Source organism: Protopterus annectens, chromosome 1.part0 (genome assembly GCF_019279795.1).
Source record: "Protopterus annectens isolate FY-2018-M chromosome 1.part0, PAN1.0, whole genome shotgun sequence".
NCBI classification, from domain to species: domain Eukaryota; kingdom Metazoa; phylum Chordata; order Ceratodontiformes; family Protopteridae; genus Protopterus; species Protopterus annectens.
In genome coordinates this window covers 390,404,571-390,425,513 of record NC_056725.1, presented here as the reverse complement: position 1 = coordinate 390,425,513, position 20,943 = coordinate 390,404,571, and the positions used below count along the sequence as shown (strand labels likewise).

Genomic DNA, 20,943 nt, shown 5'->3' with positions numbered 1-20,943 from the left:
AAATGGCTCCTCTCTGATTTGCACAGCAGCCCATCCAGACACATTTCAAGCACCATTACCAGACTTTTCACTCCTCTTAATATGTCATGAAGACAAGTCCATACATGTAAATGAATCAGAGGTTGTTACATTCCAAAGAAAGGTACAGTAAAGTTAAACAACAGAAGAGATATAGGCAAGAAAACAAGTATATAAAAATAACAGATACTACACAAATAATTGCTTTAATCTCCATGTGCTTGTGTCACAGTCCAAGCAAGTAAGCAGATTTCGTTTTTTTCCACCTTATTTTTCTAACAGAAATCCAAACTCCGCATATGCACAATAGCATGCAAGGAGTTACCAGCCACAGAAATGGAAAAACAAAAGCAATTACCTTTTAATAAAATCAATAAGACATGACTTCATCACAGTCTGGGGAGGTATTACAGCCCAGCAACCCCCCCCCAATTTATTTTCTGGTGTTTTGCAGGTATATCATCAGCATATAAGTGTTACAAATATACACATGTAATTGAATCTAGGTTATATTCCAAAGAAATGTAAAGTTAAAAAAATAGAAGGGATATAGGCAAGAAAACAAGTACAGTAAAAAATAACAGACACTACACAAATATTTCTAGTTCATTATTAACAAAGTAACACAAAGAGTAACATTTTAAATCTGCTCATCTTACCAAGATGTCATTTGATTTTATTTTACTTATACTTGTTAACCAGATTAGGATACTGATTTGACTGGACCATTTTCAGTTTCATCCCATGGTTATCAACCAAGAAAAATGAGATACAATAAGTATACAGCAGGTATAATATAAAATATGAACAGTAACAGTAACTACAGTATGTACCAGCAGTAACGAACCCACAAAATGAGACACAAAAGTCACAACATAAAGTTATAATATAACGTGAACAGTAAGAGTAAGTACAATGTTAACATTAATTTCTACTGCAGTATAAGTGCTGATTTTAATTTTATGCTAAGGCTCAACAAAATAATTCATACTAAAGAACTGATGGGTACCAGTTACCCAACAGCAAAACTAAACATCTAAAACACTTGTCCTCATGTAAAAATTCTTCAAATGACAGATCTTTGGTTTGTTTCCTTACATTTTTCTAAAAATGTAACTACAGGTTCAAGAACAGCTGGCTCTTCCATGAAAAATAATTTTTTTTTTAAATTAATACCAGACTAAGTCAAAAACTTCACTGGGAATCAAAGCTTTCAGAAATGAAACAATAAAATATGATATTTCATTTATACTACCCTACTAGAGGGAAAACCGGAGAAGTCTGAAAATAAAGCGAGGACAAGTATCGAAACATGAGGCACTTCTCACTGTCTTGAAAGATAATCAGACGCTTTAACACATCTCGGAAAGCCAAGCATTTTAGACCCACAAGAAATAAATGCAGGTATTAACAGAACTGTAAATCCAGAGCAATCAGCTAATATGAAACCAATGTGTTTTCTTATCAGACCTCCCACCTCTTCACAAACCTGAACACAGGTAAACGCATTACAACACACATCCAATATGTGGTTGTCAGTGTTTTGTTGTCATGACTTCTAAAAGGAGTGGTCATGTGAAGATTTGTAGGCAAAACTAAAAATTCAATAGAAGTCATCCGGCTCACATTTTACTGAATTATTTACCAATAATGTAAACGTACATTCCATTACCTCCAGCAATAAAATGAGTCTCATGCAAAAAACACAGAACCAAAGGCTAAACAAAGGCAAGTATAATCATTGTGAATTAGGTAAAATAGAAAGTGAACATTCTCAGTTCTCTAGAAAAGGAATGGCTGAAGGAGAACAGAAGATGAAACTTCTTTAAACAGAATGAAGTATAATCTTATCAAACATTCTCAGTTAGACTAGTACGCATGTGCATATGTCCAACTCTGGTAGATCGTACCACATTGACAATGATTTCATTTAATGCTTAACAAAATGTACACTGATGTGACTGTCACCATCTAGTTTGCCTAGGCTGAGGAGCAACAAAATAAAATAAATTTAAAAAAGCAAACATCTCTCATCTGGCATTCATACCTTCTTCCTTCTAGGAAGAGCAACAGGTCCTAAAACCCTCACTGTCTACTATTTCTTGCTGAGAAAAAATAAATAAATAAATAAAATATACCTGCCAACCGTGTCCTCTAACACAGTTCACACAGAGTGACTGTTCCCATTTCCCCATCTTAACTATGCTTCTGATGGGAGAACACAGGTATGGTCAACCATTTAATGTGTTGCTCCTCACCTCAGAATATTCACATGCTACAGCTGATAGCAGGTAGCATAACCGAAAGCTGTTGGAAGAATTCACTGAAAACTACAGTAAACAACATTTCATGGATTAAGGTCAAAACACAAATTACAGCGTGTTACAGATATGTAAGTACCTGTACATGGCAAAACATAAGCACATTTCACAACGCCAATACAAAGTAACCACACCCAATCTGCAACCTACATCAAAATTCATACCATAATATAAATATTAGCTATTGAAACCTTTTCAGTGTAAAACTACACCATTCCCCTTCATTTTGGAACTTTTTCCTTGGTTATATTGTCTTCATCTCCAAAAGGTCTCCCAGTTTTGTCATAAGGACATAATATGCAGACAAAGAGGTCACATAATAGGAAAATGGCCCACAGCCTTTTCACAGTTAATGCAGCTGCTCTTCCATTTATCCCAGGTTTCCATGAAACCAGTACGGTTGCCACTTTTTCAAATGCCCAAAGTGGGAAATTTTTTATAGAAATGTGAAATTTTGTAGGGCAAACCATATCCACAGGCACTGCAAAGGACAGAACTTCACCTTTTTGCCAAAAAAAAAAAAAAAAACAACTTATATTGCAGTGTTTGAGTTATTTTTGCTGCTTCACATAATGTTTAAGCATTTCATATACAAAATAATTGTTTTATGCAACTATTAAAGAAAACTTAGGAAATAGTTTTTGTCCTAAAATCTCCGAACATTTGAGATGTTTTACTTATTTAGTTATTTATTTATTTATTTTTGAAATGCACAACTTCCCAAATAATTGCCGTCCCTGGCAAAAAGAGATAGGTGGCAACCCTAGAATCCAACCAGTAACATACTCCTCCACTCTCTTTGGTCAGTTCAGCCAGGAGAACATCAGTACCTACTTCCTTAAGTGCTGAAGTACTTTACTTTTTTAAATCTAAAGTAACCCGTCTTCATTCAAGATACAGCCCCATGTGCATCCACATCCTCCTTTTCTTAACTTTAACCACACAAAATTCCAGATGACATTACAAGCTTAAACCATGATGGCATCAGCCTTCAATTCCTTCAAAGTATGTACCTCTTTCTTCTCACATTACATTCCCATACCTACACATGTACTTCCCTCACCACCTTGGTGGTCTCTTAATGTTGTCACGAACTTAACCTTTTTTTTTATTTGATTGCCAGAAGTGCACTGAAAACTTTGCTTGTGGCCTCCTTGAACACTGACAGAATGATACTGTCCTCAGCTCTATCTTGAGCAGTGAAGGGATGGTACCGTCCTCAGTTATGTCTGAGCAGTGCAGGGATGGTACAGTCCTCAGCTATCCCTGAGCAGTGAAAGTATGGTACTGTCTTCAACTATGTCCACCTCCTCTTTATGCTGCCAACACTCACAATGAACTGCTCGGTAAGGTCTAAAGATGAAGATCCCGCCCAGAATTTCTTTTCTCAGCTTTCTCCAAGCCCTCATCTAGGAGATGCTAGGATCCCACACCCCTCAAAATGTATATGATTTTGCATTGCTTTGTAATAAATCCTATTTTCCACCTTTCTGCCTATTCTGCTTGCCTTATAAAGTTTCACAGCAAGCAATTCCAAGGATGTTTGTTCTTCATATTTATCATGCTGTCAAATACAAATAAGCTAAGTATTCCAACATGGTAAGGTAAATAGACATTTTGGATATGGTCTTATATATACTCTGCAAATGAATTCACGGCCTTTACCTTTGCCAGGTGGTATTTTTTTCAAAGATGCTGTATGATCTTCAGAAATGGCAAGACGTCTCAGTACGTCGGCCAAGGCTGCCTTAAGTACCGTGATTTCATCTTCCTGCTGCTGGACTCGCAATTCCAAAGCTGAAAGACGGTCCTGAACATCAGACGTGCTTGCAGCAGAAATGCTATCATCTGAAAGAAAAGAAATTGGGATGTTATTTAAATTTTATTTTGGGCTTTTCTTCAAAGAGCATACACATGCATATACATATGCAAATTGTACCCATCTTTTTTTCCCTCTCTCTCTCTGACATATACGCGCACTGCATTCATTTATGTGTTCTACAAGAAGCCAAAATCACATAACACGACAACATTCACTAAGTACCATATGGTAAATTGTAACCAGAATAGTCTCAAGTTTGCTTTCTCACTCTCTCACTCCTTTATGCATACAGATGTACTTACATTTTGTACATAAAATGCTACTTCATCCACCTTGAGCACAAAAATCAGTTTATCTATTTCATTACCTCCTGCAGTCTGAAACCCGGAAGACCAGCTAGGAATACAGCAGTACACCTGCATGCCTATGTTACAGTCCCCTGAAAGACAAAGGTTCTGCTCTCTGACTACACAGGAAGAAAAAAATGGCATTTCTTGTATTAGCTATGGATAGAATAAAAGGCAAGTTACTCCTCCCCCACCTGCAACATCATTCCTCAAGGGACACAATGGGTTCCACACACAGTGACCCTGCATGAGAAAGAAAATACATCCTGAATCAACTTATTTTCAGAAGGAACCAAAAAGAAATCAGTTCCTCCTTCTTTGACTCTTTTCTTCTATTGATAATCTTACCTCCTAAGTGTGACGCTTCTCTTCCTTCAAATCTAAAGCCTATAGTTACATGCCCTATACTGCTCAATTTTTACTCCTACAAGGAGAATAATAATACAGCACTTTCATCCTCTGTGAAACAACTCAGCTTACAGGTAAAATGTGTTACGACCAATGCTGACGGAATCGTACCTCCCAACTGTGCCTGATTTTCATGAACTTCACTGATTTTGACTCAGATTTTAGCTCTGTCCCTCTTAATCCCTCCATGGACTTCACTGATTTTGACTCAGTCCTTCTTAATCCCTACTACAACCGGTAACTTTTGGAGTAAAGGTGGTGAATTACATTAAATAGATAATGGCAATAACTGGAGTTATAGACTTCTTTTACTTCAAGAAATGTATATTAATTCTCATTCACTTAATTTGTCAATGTCTCAAGTTAATAGTACTAATATTTTAAAAGTGTCCTTGACTGTCCCTGATTATTTCTGGATTTGTCCCTGATTGGTTGAGAGCTATGGATTTAATACTTGCTGCAAACCAAATTTAAAGAAGTTTTAAATGCGGTGTAAAAATGATAAATGCTGACTGGCAAAGAATTCCATAACTAACTACACAACATGCGAAAGGAGTCAGCAAAACAGCACACTCTGCCACTTGAGGAGTTGGCCAATGGTATGACAAAGTGGCAAAAGACCTGCTTTTCCTTCTCAGCAGGAAGGTGCAGTGTTTACACTGCTCTTTTCTGCCACCTACTGGCTATCAGAATAACTAGCATGCTATGCAAGAAGGAATGGTATAGCAATAACCCACGCCTGGGTGTGGGTAATGCGGGATTTACCCACGGTTGGTTAGGTTTGGTCCCGAGGGCGAAGCCCGAGGGACCAAACAAAGACAACCGTGGGTAAATCCCGCATTACCCACACCCAGGCGTGGGTTATTGCTATTATACTATGACATTATTTACTGATTGCTATTATACTATGACATTACTGACTGACTTACTTTGGCAATAAGCTCCCTGGAAGGTCTGATAGGCTCCGAACGAACCACTGACTGGTTCTGCCCCGCTTCGCTCCCCACCCTACCCCCATATCCCACCCACCCCAGGTGCTCTTACACTTATACCTCCCTAACCACACCCACTCCCTGAGCCCTCCTATCTCTTGTAACTGCCTATTAGTTTAACTCCACTCCCTTCCCTTCTACATTCTTTTACCTCCCTCTTATTACATCACCACCTTATCCTTCTTAACTTATTTTATATTATCCTTCTCTCTACACCTACCCTCCCCTTATTCACTTAATTACTGCTCTCAACTACACTATACCTTTCCTTTACTTTAACCTGTTTCCTTTTTTTAAATATTAACTATATCCAAAGGCTTTATAACTCTTTTTAGCAATATGTCTCTAATATCTAAAACTACGCTAACCAAACTAACATTCATATATTTATGCTCCCTAGGCTTAGTCACCATCTATCTCCTAACTTCTTATGAAACACCTAACTATTACCACTTTAGTTACTGTCGTAGACAAACAGCCTTCCAACATCCTATCCAAACCTATATTCATTTAATCATCACATGTACCCCCAGCTACCTATTATCCAAATACCATAGACTTACACACATTAACTTCAATAATCCAAACATAAGGAGGATCAAATACCTAACCAACTTCTCCTGCAAACCATCATTTGAACTAAAAACACCAACTCTTAGTGATGGTGACATACATCCCAATCCTGGACCAACTGACAACTCCACTAATTTACCTCACAATACCTCATACACTATCCCCTCTGTTCTTACCACTATCTCTAATGCCTTACTCATAGGACACCTCAATATCCGCAGTATTAACAATAAGATTGCTCATCTCCATGCTCTCCTTGATACTCACTCCGTTGATATTCTCTGTCTCACTGAAACATGGCTAAAACCTAGTACTAAAGATAATGCAATACTTCCCCCTGGATATAACATATTGAGAATGGACATGCAGCGCGAAGGAGTTGCACTTCTATTTAAAAATGGACTAGAAATCACTGCACAACCCTCTGACCCTCCAAAAGATGTTAAAGCTGAGATCCTTACCTCTAAACTACAACTTAACCCTAAAAAATCTATTTATATCATCTGTATCTACCTACCCCCTGGCAATAATTACACTACAATTGAGAATATCTTAAGTTGGATATTCTCTTCCTACCCACAAGAAACTATAATCTCAGGAGACTTTAACTGTGATTGGTCCTCTACTAATACAAAGAATTCTTCATCTCACATTAATCTACATGGCTTTACTCAGCTAATCTCTAATCCCACAAGAATTAATAAACCCAATAACAAAGAAAGTATTTTAGATTGGATTCTTATTAACAAACAGCAACAAACATATACAACAGGAACTTTGCCTGATGATGTAAGTGATCATTCCTTAACTTACATCATAAGACAAAAGAGTGACATTAATCACATTCCTACCTACAGGGTTTTACGTAACAAGAAACACTTCAACCTATTATCATTCAAAATGAATTAAAAGCCTGTAAATGGGATCTTCTAAAAACCCTAACACTGGAAGATGCCATCACATATTTCAATACCAAATTCCTATCGATAGTTGACCAACATGCTCCAAAACAATCTATCAGAATTCAATCTAAACCTGCCCCCTGGCTGTCCAAAGAGACAAAACAGAAAATATTACTTAGGAACAAAGCTTGGGCTAAATGGAGATGTACAAAAACAACCTCAGACCAACAAGCCTTTAGACAGTTAAGAAATAGCACTAAAAAAGCTGTTCTTACAGATAAAAAAAACTACTATTGTAAACTACACCAAACTCATCATAACAACCCCAAAAGGTTCTGGTCAACCCTAAATTCACTCCTACACCCAGGCCATTCTACTACACCTTCACCTTCTGGGACCGAAAAGAATACCTCACATCAAACTGCCAATGCCTTTAACTCCTTTTTCACAGACACCATTAATTCACTAGCTAGTCATCTTACTATAGACAAAGCAAATATTCATGCTGGCACATCTACTAATCTCCCTATATTCCAACTACAACCCATCTCTACTTCTTACATCCTTAAACTCATCCAAAAACTCAAACCTTGTACCCCTTCTGCTGATCAGTTACCATCTGAATACCTTCAAAAAGCAGCTGAAGAAGTTGCCTATCCCATATCTCTCATTATTAATAGAACCATCAGTGAGGGTACCATACCTGTTATCTGGAAAATTTCCCACATAATTCCTTTACACAAAGGTGGTAGCTCACATGACTATTCTAACTATAGACCTATTGCACTCTTATCTCCCTTAGCAAAAATCATGGAGAAATGTATTCATCATCAGCTAATGCACCACCTTACTCAATATAACCAACTAGCCAACTGTCAACATGGCTTTAGGCCATTTCATAGTACTACAACAGCTCTTCTATCTTTTACTGAATGTATAAACAGAAACGGCAATAATAATATTCTGTCATCTGCACTCTTTATAGACCTGTCAAAAGCCTTTGACATGGTAAACTATAATATGCTCATAGAAACCCTTGAATCCCTCTCTCTAGATACCAAAGCTATTCAATGGTTCACTTCCTACCTTAATAACAGGCAACAGGCAGTTCTCTGGGATAATACTCTTTCATCCCTTCTGCCAGTCTCTCTTGGAGTACCACAGGGGTCCATCCTAGGACCTCTCCTCTTCTCTTTATTCATAAATGACTTACATGCAGCAATACCTCAAGCTACTTGTATTCAATATGCAGACGACTCCACACTCATATGCTCTGCAAACTCCTCCCTTGATCTACTAACCCTCACACAGAATGTATTTAGCACAGTTGAGGCATGGTTCTTGAAACGCTGCCTCCTTTTGAATGCTAAAAAAAACAAACTCCTACTCTTCAGGCCTAATATTAAGTCTCCCCTCTTAGACTTCACAATTACATCCAACAATGGCACACATATAGCCCCTGACTCTACCACTAAGCTATTGGGTATTTTAATTGACAATAACCTCACTTTTGATAATCATATTAATAACACTATTAAAACTGTTAATAGAAAGCTTGGCTCCTTATATAGAATTAAAACCTTCTTAACTCCACAAGCAAAATCACACTTGCACACTCTCATCTTATTTCTACTCTTCTTTATGCCTCATCCATATACACAAACCTAAAGAAAAATAACCTTACTAAACTAGCAAATGCATACTATAGCATTGCTAGATTTGCCACCGGAAACCCATTTCGAACTCACCACTGTCACAATCTACAACAACTACACTGGCTTGAACTAGAAAATACACTACTACTCTCCCAACTTACTTTTGTTCACAGAATTTTTTACCAACCTAAAAATACTCCTATACTGTCTGACCTTATTTCTCCTTATTCTAACCTAAATTCTTTACGCTCCTCTAACAAACATCTGGTCAAGATAAGTAAGTCCAATAACATAGCAGGTGATTCAACACTATAGGTAAATACTGGAATCGTCTACCAGCCACTCTAACTTCTATCTCATCACCCTTCCTCTTTAAACAAAAGCTCAAACAACATCTAAAAACACTCTGGCTATGCCCATGCATCAATCCTGACTAATCTCATGATTCTACTAACTACTTTTCTCTAAATCTCCTTCTCTCTCCTGTTTCTACTCTTTGCCCTTGAGTAGTTTTTTCTCTACCTCTCCCTTGGTATTTAGCCTCTGTTATGAATGTATATACTTCTCTCTATGGTTTACACTTACCTTTTTAATTAAACTCTTCTTGAATGTTTTTACTAAAGTATAATCTCTCCAATCTTGTACTGTAAAGAAATTTGAGATAATGTGCTTACTTTTTAATATTTTTTAATTACTAGAATTTAAAATAAACCTTATTTCTGATGTATTTTACAAACTAATTACTTTCTTTATGTAAAAGACTTTGTTTGTATTAACTTCAACGTGGAGCATTTCTCCCCGGGCCTCTGCTGAAAATGGAAATGTATCCAGTTGGACTAGCCCGGTAAACAAATGTAAAATAAATAAATAAAATAAAATAAAATTATTTAAGAAAAGAAATAATTACTTTTCTTATATAATGGCATTGTATAATGCCTCTTTGCTGCCCTTCCGTAGCTGTCTGGTATCCGCAGCAGTTCTGATGTACTGCGCATGCCTACGCAGTACATCAGAGCTGTGGCCAAAAGCAACGGAGAAAGCAAGATCTCCATTGCTTTTTACTGTTTCGCTATGTTAAATGGGTTTAACATAGCGAGACAGCTTTAAAATAAGCAACAGAGAGACGGAGCTCCGTTGCTTATTTTAAAGTTGTCTCGCTATGTTAAACCCATTTAACATAGCGAGACAGGTTTAAAAAGCAACGGAGAAAGCAAGATCTCCGTTGCTTTTTACACACTGTGTCGCTATGTTAAAGGAGTTTAACATAGCGAGACAGCTTTAAAAAAAGCAACGGAGATCTCCGTTGCTTTTTTTAAACCTGTGTCGCTATGTTAAACTCTTTTAACATAGCGAGACAGTGTTTTAAAAGAGACTTATACTAATGTAAAAAGTCCGAGCGACCGGACCTTTTTCCATTAGTATAAGTCAATTTACAACGTGCACGCTGGCCAATCAGCGTGCACGTTTTGGAATATTAATGGGGGGTCATGGTATAATATGCATCAATCCACACTGGGTGTGAAAAATCTCTATTGCTCTTCTTGAAGAGTCATGGCTAACAGAAGATGTGGCAACTCACTTTAACGGACCATGAACATAGTAAAATTTGGAATGAAATAACCAACTCAAGCAATAAGAAATATGGGCAACAACAAAACAGACAAGCACTATCCCAAAAATTATTTGACCTGTAAACAAAACTTTTTGTCTCAAACTTTAAAATACAGTTCTTTCCCAGACACAGTGATAAACCATCTTATTTATAAAAGAGTGATACTTGTTCAACAAAAATCTAATCAAATCAAAAGAAGTTTGGCACGGGTATCCTCACTCACTCAAGCTGTTCATTCAGTGAACCAAATTTTATTGACAACCTAAAGATAACAGTACTGTTGATACTAATACAGACATGCATTATGTAAGATATTTACAGTAACGCAGTGGGTAGAGCTGTGGCCTCACAGCAAGACGTTCTCCTGTTCGACTGTCAGCTGGCACACCTTCTTTGCAAAGTCTGTATGTCCTCCCTGTGTTTGTGTTGGTTTTCTCCAGATGCTCCAGTTTCCTCCCACATTCCAAAGACATACGTTAGCTGGAGTCGACACTTTAATTTGGCTGTAGGTGTGAGTGTGCATTCATGTGTGTGTGTGTGTGGTATGGAAGAACAACTGCAGCAAGGCTATCCACACAGTGTTGTGAAAATCGGTTCTAAATAATAATCACTGCTGATGTGACAATCTGACCCCATGTGGTAAATGTGAAAAAGGGAGTTGTGGATGGATGGGTGACATTATTATTATTATTATTATTATTAGCAAATCCTAAGTAAGTCAGTTACTAGATTTATTGTTTGACCAACAAAATTCAGTAGTAAACTGGATATACATGTAACAAATTACAAAGCATGCATACACTTTTATCCTCACCAATTTAAGTACAAACTGGGTTAAAGCATTAAATGCTGTGGTATCATTACTGACCTAGAAAATGTTCCATATGGATATGCGGTTAGGAAAAAAGAAATCTGCTTTAAATGCCTGACAGTTCTTCAGCAGACAGATTACATCATTAAAATGGTTGACAGTCATAACCTATATATAAACAAGACAAAAAAAAAATCTAATCTTTGACCAAACTCATTTGCTGTTTCAAAACAAAATAACTGAACCTACAGTCTTTCTAGGCAACCACAGAAACTAAACCGCTAACCAAATATTATTCTATGTTGATAAGCTTTGATTTAAAAATAATGCCTCATCTTGCCTAAAATAAATGCAAACATTAAGCGCACTGAGAAGGGCAAACATTTACAGAATTTGCTTCAAATGTTTTACTTTTTCTATCATGTGACTTAGTTAGTAAACAAATCATACACTTGTCTAGCCTGTCTCCTTGGCAAAAAGGGATGGAGCCTTAACTACAACCTAAGCAGAAGGCAGACAAGGTTCGATTAACTACCCCTTCAACTGAGGAGCCAGGCAAGGGGAAGCGGTACCTGCTCACATCTCCCAGGAGGAAGCTTGGGTCTTGGTGCTCAGAGAGCACACTGGGCAGAATTTTCTCTGGAAGAGACCAGAGCAACCAGATCTTATGCTTGAGAACAGAGGACAGAACTGTTTACAGGTGACATCCATTATGTAAGTGAGGGGCATCCAATGCAGTCAGGCCACTGGATCCCACCCCCATAATCCTGGAATGCACAATGAGTTGGTAGCGCATAATGAAAAATAGCCAAATCATCCCTGATGCCTGCCTAAATGCTGGCCTGTCTCAGCAGGGAATGAATAGGCAGATTAGTTGGGATGGGGTCCATGATCAGCAGGCAACTTGGGCAAAAAAAAGAAAAACAATATATACTTCACTGTTCATAACTAAAAAGATTCTTTCAGATTCATCATCACAAGTATGGATGCTCAGAACAGTGATCTTTAAGAAGTTGTGGCTCAAAACCTAAAACATCTTCAAAGACTTTAACACTGCAAATGCAATAAGGTTCATAAATTCACAGATTTACTTGCCAAGCTAATGACCTGGAGTTTTTCAAGAAGCGTGAATGCATAAATTCATTTTGATATTTTTTAACTTCCATATGCTCTCTCATCCACACAAACACATGCGCATACACACACACACACACACACACACACACACACACACACACACACACAAAGATTCTTTCTGAAGTTAATGACTGATCTGACTGTAATGGGAAACTTTTTCCACATATACAGAAAAAATTGTGTAATATTATCTGTCACTATCTGGCATTAGCTCCCCCTTGGTACATTCCAGATACAGACTTTCAAATGGAGGTGGATCAGACATTCCAGTTTAAAGGCAGAGGTCATAATTAAGTAACTTGTGAAAAACACAGAACAGTGACAATTCTTCAAGCCTTGCTGAAGAGTTTAAAGTTTTCCAACTCTATGCTTTTTCTAGTGAGAAACTGAACCTGTTCAAGTCATTTCAGGAGTTGTTTGAAGGTTAGAAAACACAGCAGAGTATTCATTAAGGAGTTGGATAAGTGAGGCAAAATGGTACAGTGATACTCCTAGAATAATACATACAAAGTGGTACAGTGATAGTCTTACAATAATACATACAAAGTGGTACAGTTATAGTCTTACAATACATACAAAGTGGTACAGTGATAGTCTTACAATAATACATACAAAGTGGTACAGTGATAGTCTTACAATAATACATACAAAGTGGTACAGTGATAGTCTTACAATAATACATACAAAGTGGTACACTGATATCCTACAATAATGATACAGGCACTTCAGAAATAACATTCCTCACAACAGACGTTGGTTTGTACAGTGGTGCGATTGTCACTACTTCTACCTCAAAAAGCTCATGGTTGTCTAGTTCAGTTCTTAGTTAGGATGCCTTCCAAGTGGAGTATGCAAATCCTCCAGGCACCTGTGTGGCTACTATTGGGTGTCTTATTTTCATTCTACATCCCAAAGATACACTATGTTAGTCCTACTAACGCCTAAAGTGTACAGTGGTGGTTACAAGCAGTGAGAGCGGTCTACGAATTGGAATGGTCTTACAATGTGTCCAGTAGGTACTCACTGGCAGGGGAGTTTAGACAGCAACGCGTAAGTTAATGGACTTGCTGTAAACACAGGTGCAGCAGAAGAACAAAAGCATGGGGTCTAATAGGTTGCTACCTTCCTTGATATGGGCAGCTATATAATAAAACGGCTGCAGACATGGAAGAAAGGAAGAACTCATGCTAGTAAACATCTTCCATGTACATGCAGTGCATTCACGTATACAAGTGAGTGTCAGTGCTTCGGTATGATATTGAGGTATACCGCTACCAAAACGTGCATTGGTCTAAGGTGCTATAGATAGTCTGTCTAGATGCAGTAGCACATCTCAAAGTGCTGGTTGTGGGAGAGACTGTAACAATGTATGCTCCTTCAAACATCTAGCTGCAGTAGATGCAGCCATAGCACCCTGCTTTCCAGTGCACTACACTCACTGGGTCAATGTCTTCTTGCTTTCTGATGGACATTCCCCACACCCTGAGATGTTCTTTCATATTTCTGGACACTTTTAAGCAAGACTGCTTGCAGGTCTCAACCTGGTGATTTCTGAATCTTACTTAGCTTCATGCTGTTATCGTCAAGATAGGTGACAAGGCAGTCAGCTGTAGCGCTGGCAATTACTGCACCTGCAGATGCTCCTATAAAACTGCAAAGCCTTTCATGCATAGGCTGATACCCCTGCCACCATCAAAAACTAGGCATTTTGATCCACTCATGAATGTCAGCTCAACCTCATGCACTGTGATAACAGCCAGCCAGGAGGAATGAATGGAGAAGATGAACAAGGGGGGGGGGGGGAGTTTGACAGTTAGTGGGGGGAGGGGGAGTTAAAAAAAAGATTCCATGCGAGCAGTACTCTTCATGATAGTGCAAAGATTGCACACAAACATGCAGATACTTGATCACAAAAACAGAAAAAGAATAAATCAAATACTTGATGGAGTCACTGTCCAAGTATAATCTTCTGAAAGCATAAAAAAGTAATAACAATAGAAATAGAATAAGTAAAACATGAAAAGACTGCCCTGTATATTTGCTCATGTAGCATTCACATTTCACACTGCTGAGGACTGGGAACAATCTGACTTAATGCACTGTTTGCTGCTACCAAAACCAGAGAAATTGTAATGTGAAGTGACAGCTCCTAATCAAATCAGCTTTCAGTGCATCGGGCAGGTTCTCTTTACTTGTCATTTTACCACAGAACTTGTCTAACAATCACCACGCTAGGGAAAAGGTATGTTGGCGCCAACCACCACAACTGTGCTAAATAGCAAAGCAGGGAAAATGCAGACGTTACTAATTATAAAATGGGTTCAAGTCTAAACATGCTTTACACTTGAGACTCATTAGTGAGAACAGCCACAGGGCACAGCAGGAATCAAATAAGAACTGCTATTTACTGCACAAGTTAAAATGAGCATCATTGGCAGCTATGAAGCATGATGAAACATGAACCAAAGACAATCAGACTGATTTCACAGAACGTAAGCACTACAGAAGAGAGTGGAAAACTCCATCCCTGCTGGCACAAAACACAGCACCTTATTTTCTGGTTTCTTTCCACAGCAGCACCTGTTTTAATTTTTGTATGAACTGTATAAGAGAATATCAAAGTGCTAGCATGATATGAAATAAATTTGGGGAGGTGACAGTCTTATGCATACTACATGTAAGCAAACATGAGTAGACACTACTGAATCTGCTGCTATGGGAAATCAATATTGTAATGCACTGAAGTTGTGAACTTTTTAAGGCCTACCTTGGGGCTAAATGTGAACATCTTAAGGCCTACCCTGCGGCTAAATGTGAACATCTTAAGGCCTACCTTGGGGCTAAACCTAGACCTTATTCCATGACCAACGAATAGTTATGCAACACATTTTGAAAGGAAAGGCACACCATGAAGAAAATGTTATAGAATACAGCACCCTACTTCACATAACATTCTGGCCTATGATAAAATATTTTAATTTGTGATAAATACATCTTGACTCTCATGGGAAACCTTTATTCCCTGGATCGGGAGTATACAAGAAAGAAACACTATCTGCCCTACTTTAAATCAGGTTGAGTCCTTACCTTGTTGATTAAATTAAAGCTATGCCTATGCTTTTGTGATTAGTAAAAAAATAGCAACAGTCTAGTTTTACCTGCATTTAGTTTTAGTCTGTATACTTCTGTACTTCACAATTTATTTCCAAAAAAAATTTCATAGATAATTGTTTTTATTGCTCAGTCTTCCTTTGGGTTCAATTCCCTGTGCTTAGTAAGCTTTACCTGAAGTGCCAACATTCTGCTTTGACTCCACAACTTATTGTAAGCTGAACAAGTAAAACATTACAGAGTTAGGTACTCTGTGAACTCAAACAGAAAGCAAAAACGTATGCATTATGTTATTGAGCAAATTCTAATGATAACATCCCCAAGAGACAAAATATGAAAAAGCGAATAAAAAAAAAATAAAAATAAAAAAAAAAAAAACAGCTGCTAACTGAGCCAGTTACTTGCCTACTTACGGATGCTGCTAAACTCTTCCTGAACACATCAGTAATTCTTTAAATTGGAACTACTTTTATTTTCCTTTCCTTTTCTACATCTTCATTGCCTGCCAACAATCATACCTCTGAAAGCCATTTTGTTGTTTCAGTGATTTTTCTGATGTGCCATATCTCACTGCTCCTTGGTGGCTGACGGGTGCTCACTGCTGCACGGGCCCTACACTGACGCCTTTCTATTGGCAGAAGCTGCATCCTTCAATACACACCCTCAACAGGGGGCTACACCCCCTTGGAGGACTACTACTTTGTACAGTGTAGCAGAAGCCAAGCACATGTTCCTCCTGATCTATGTGACACACATAATTTTCTCATTTTCTGAGACCCACAACTGCAGCAGATCAGACTACCATCCTCTCCCAGGATTCGTAAGATGGCATTAACTTGTCACTCCTACCCTCTCATTCAGTTCCTCCAGAGCCCAAATCACTAAGTGAATTAGGGTCATCCAGGTGATAGACATTGTGGCCCTATACTTCTATGCCAAAGAATCATCCAGCATGGTTTCTATTTCTGATTTTCATAGACATTTATTCACAAAATGCTGTGGTGGTGGTGCAGCGGTTAGTGTTGTCACCTCACAGCAAGAGTTTCTCCGGTTCAATTCTCGGTTGGAGCACCTTCTGTGTGGAGTCTGCATGTCCTCACCACGGTCGAGTGACATTTAAAGACATGCAGGTAGGTGCATGCGTGAATGGGTGTGCCTTCTTTGAAGGCTGGGCGTCGGGCTGGCACCTCGGCACCGTAAAAATCCACTGCCAATCATTAGCGGACCAGAGTTCCGCTGTAGCAACCCCTAACCAGGAGAAGCCAAAAGACATTAGTTTATAGACGTTTATTCACAATGAGGTGGTGAAGGAATTCAGACCAAATGATCAGCAGAAGGAAAAAAATACACTAAAAGCCAAGAGCCAGAATACACAAAACTGCAATTTTATGAAGCTGGGGGGGGTACTCCATACACTCCCAATACAGGGTTTTGCATCCTGCATCCCTTACATATATGTTAACTCTGAAGATGTTAGGGATAGACTATTCTCCCACTACACTGACTACTGCCACTGGACAGGAATTCAGTGGCTATTTGGCCCACTTCCCTTTGATTAAATATCCTATTACAGATTTGCATAGGAGTGTGCAAGGTTGACATTTTATCATTTTTAAACACAATTTTACTTTTGATCTTATTGGATAGCATGAATATCTACCTTCTTATCCCATCTTAAAAAGTCAGTATTGAAATGTTGACCCCGTTATTCCATACAGAACATAAAACAGAAATGTAGACTCTGGCAACCTGACAACAGAGAAGAGCAACTTGGCAGAATTAGTATGCCACTCCTCTACTTACTGAATAAGCATAAGCTCCACCCATCTAGCCCAATTCAAAACAAATAACTAATGAAGTGATCCACTGCAGTCACTAAAACTTCTTGCATTGGTCAAGAACATGGACCAATAAACTGAGATTTTTTTTCACATTTTGCTGACCAGATTATCCCACAACAGCACTGTCAGGTCCTTTTTGCTTCCATTGAGGGCCCTAAAGAAGCACAAGAAAGTTAAAGGACTTATTATTTTAGTTTTACCTAGCTTCATAGGTGCAAAGTGGAGATGGTTACAGACTACACTTTCCCAACCCAGACAATTCTTAGTAAATTTGAAGGCTAATAAATCAGTTGTACTCTAAATAAACATCCACTATAAAAATAATCATCCCTTCAAAAATGGTACGAATATTTACTACACATTATTCCACTATATGACTCACATATGACGTATCAATTCAGACATGTCTCAAAAATTCTGCCCCAGTTCTAGTTGGAAGGTTGCATAGATTGGAACTGAATGTATGAACAAATCATAGTATCTCAATGTAATCAAGAAGGAATAACTCATCCCCACAAAGTAACCTTATTTAATATACAATTCTACGCCGTGTCCACTGTGGGGGTAGTACATATATTGCCTTGGCTTTTTGTAAATACACATAAGAAACATTCAAGCCAGGATAGGTTTTATGCAGGTGATAACTACTCATTACAGGAGTATATGAATGCTAGAAGCACAATGTCATCTCAAAAAGCCAGCATCAACTAATCTGATGTAGTGAATCTTTGTTTTCATACCTAATTCAGGATCCCCATACAGACAGTAGAAACCTTGACTGGTTAGTGGGGAAAAGACACACAATTCTGCTGATCCCTAATGCAACAGATAAACTTCTACAATTCTGCTTCCTCAGTCACAGCTACCAAATGATCATTCTATGTTCCTAACCAATTAGAGGCACTTGCTGTATTTTTATGCTGAGAATTAGTCTGAGAGCTACTGTTGAATCTGCCCAATGACAACAACTACAGCATATTATACAATGACTGGTCATTAATATACATCCCCATCACAGTTCAACAAACTTGTTAAAACTCATTTTTTGAATAATCGACTGTGCTCCTGTATCCCCCCCGGCTAATTTCACATTAGAACGCTTCACCTAACTTAGGTAACTCTACTAAGCCAACCAATCATAGTACTGTAACCACTGGCTAATTTCACATTAGAACGCTTCACCTAACTTAGGTAACTCTACTAAGCCAACCAATCATAGTACTGTAACCACTTAGGACTGTTAATCTACTGCTCATCCCATCTCTCCAGGAGTTAGGGAAAACTACCCCAACAATGTTGTGCTTTCCATAAGCAACAAAAACCAGGAGAAGACATATAGCAAATCAATTTGTTATCCTTTGCAACTAAAGCGAGTATCATCTGCTCTCTCGGAGCCTTATTCTACATCTCTCTGCTTTTACTCTGATAGTAAATCTATCACAGGAATCCTAAACTTTGGAATATCTTCTAAAATTTAATATTATATTGTAGAGAACGAATGTATCCTATGTGTTAGTTAATATGTATGTCAAAGTCTCTTCTATGGAAATTGTATGTGAAAAGTCTGTCCTTAAAACTATGTTTTGTAAAAAAATTGTTCTCTTGGAGCTTTTCTCCCTGAGCCTCCACTGAAAATGGACTTGTAATCCAGTTGGACTCTCCCGGTCAACAAATGTAAAATAAAATAAAAATAAATAAATAATAAGCTAAGAACCCAGGCAGTCACCACAAAATGAAACAGAACAGATAAGGACAGAAACTGAACTGGGAAAAATAGAATTATTAACTGTTCATTAACTAAAAATGATTAAGTGCTTTCATCCATAACAATGAAGACTTCTTCAGAATTAAATACACGTGAACAAACCATGCCAATCATGGGTAAATCCAGCATTACCCACAATCAGCCATAGGTTGTTGCTACAGCAGCTCGTCCAATAGACATATGGCAGGAAAATGCTGGACATGAATTAAGGCTACAAGAGGACATGCCAGCATGGTTTACTAACTTTAAAACAAGACTGTCATGCTATATATCATGACAACTATGAAGCATTGAGGAAGTATTTTATAAGACATACATAATTTCTTTTGTTAGGATTCATCACTGCCACTCTCTTCTATTAACACAAAGCTTTGTAGAAGACAACCACATATTAGACTTCACTTAGGATAAAGGCTACAAAACGTTTCAATCATTTATGTTTCAGAAAAACCGCAGTATGTAAACCGTCTGTTTTCTCAAAATTTGTTTCAGATTGTCTTCCCAGTCCCTCCAAGTGGAAGCTGAGACCCCCTCATCTTCATCTGCCTTTTTTTGTGTTTTGCAGCATTCAGCTTACTAATATTATAGACCACTGTGTCCCCAGGATTCAATGCACCATTTGGTGTCTTGAGTCATAGCTCTCAACAAATCAGGGACAAATCCAGAAATAATCAGGGACAATAAGGGATACTTTTAAAACATTACTTCTATTAATCTGTCATATTGAAAGAATAAAAGAATGTGAATGCATAAACATTTTCTGAAGTCAAAGAAGTCCATAACTCTAAATACTGTCATTATTTATTAATTGTAATTCACCATCTTTTCTCCAAAAGTTACAAGTTTTAGGAGGGATTAAGAGGGACAGCGCCAAAGTTATAGTCAAAATCAGGAACAGCTGAGAGATTTGCCTTGAGTACTGCTACTGCATTCTAATTTGTTGCACATGAATATTGCCAGCATGGAAACGTATCTAATAAAAACCTGACGGGAGGAATGTTTATGTACTGATTCACAGAACAGTGACATCAGCTGTTGAACAAACAAGTACATAGTTGATAACTGTCATGTATAGTCAATTCAGAATCATTAAAACAACTCTGAAAAATAAATTCTAAACCTCTGTCCCAGTGACCTCCACTTGGAAAGTTCCAGTAGTCTGACAGCATGAAGGATTAGGGCTATATGAGCTGTTAATAATCTGCTTGTTGTAATCCAGAGTTTCATTCTCTCAGCTTTCATTTACTGTCTATGTGATTCAGAATACGGCATTTAACCAGAAAATGTTCTGAGGCTGTTGGGAAATTGGGCTGCCTTCCTCAACAGTCTCCTGAAACATGGCCTAATAAGCTTCTATGAACCTTAAGAGCATACACATGCTTAAAGACCAACATGCTAGCAAGCAAGATTGTGCCTTCTAAATTGCAAAGCAGAAGGGGCTATCATCAGCGTATCACACTCCTGAGGTGATATCCATCAGAAAAGATGATACTTGCTTGATAGAAAGTAAGGGTTAAAGGAGTTTTTTGTAACTTAAAGACAAAGTTTTTCAATAAATACAGCCCTCAAAACCCTGTGCAAACGTGGAGGATTCCAAGATGGTTACACTGTAAAAAGCAAGTTGATTA

At 38.0% G+C, this 20,943-nt stretch overlaps 1 protein-coding gene across 4 annotated transcripts in view; it reads right to left on the bottom strand.

Moving 5' to 3' along the window:
- The window catches only part of EML4 (EMAP like 4), a 1,975,061-nt gene that overhangs the window by 838,184 nt on the left and 1,115,934 nt on the right, over positions 1-20,943 (bottom strand). For all 4 annotated transcript variants that reach the window (XM_044060268.1, XM_044060269.1, XM_044060261.1 and 1 more), the window contains exon 2: positions 4,005-4,187. In XM_044060268.1, the coding sequence (XP_043916203.1) occupies positions 4,005-4,187 (183 nt within the window). The remainder of the gene's footprint in view (positions 1-4,004; positions 4,188-20,943) is intronic.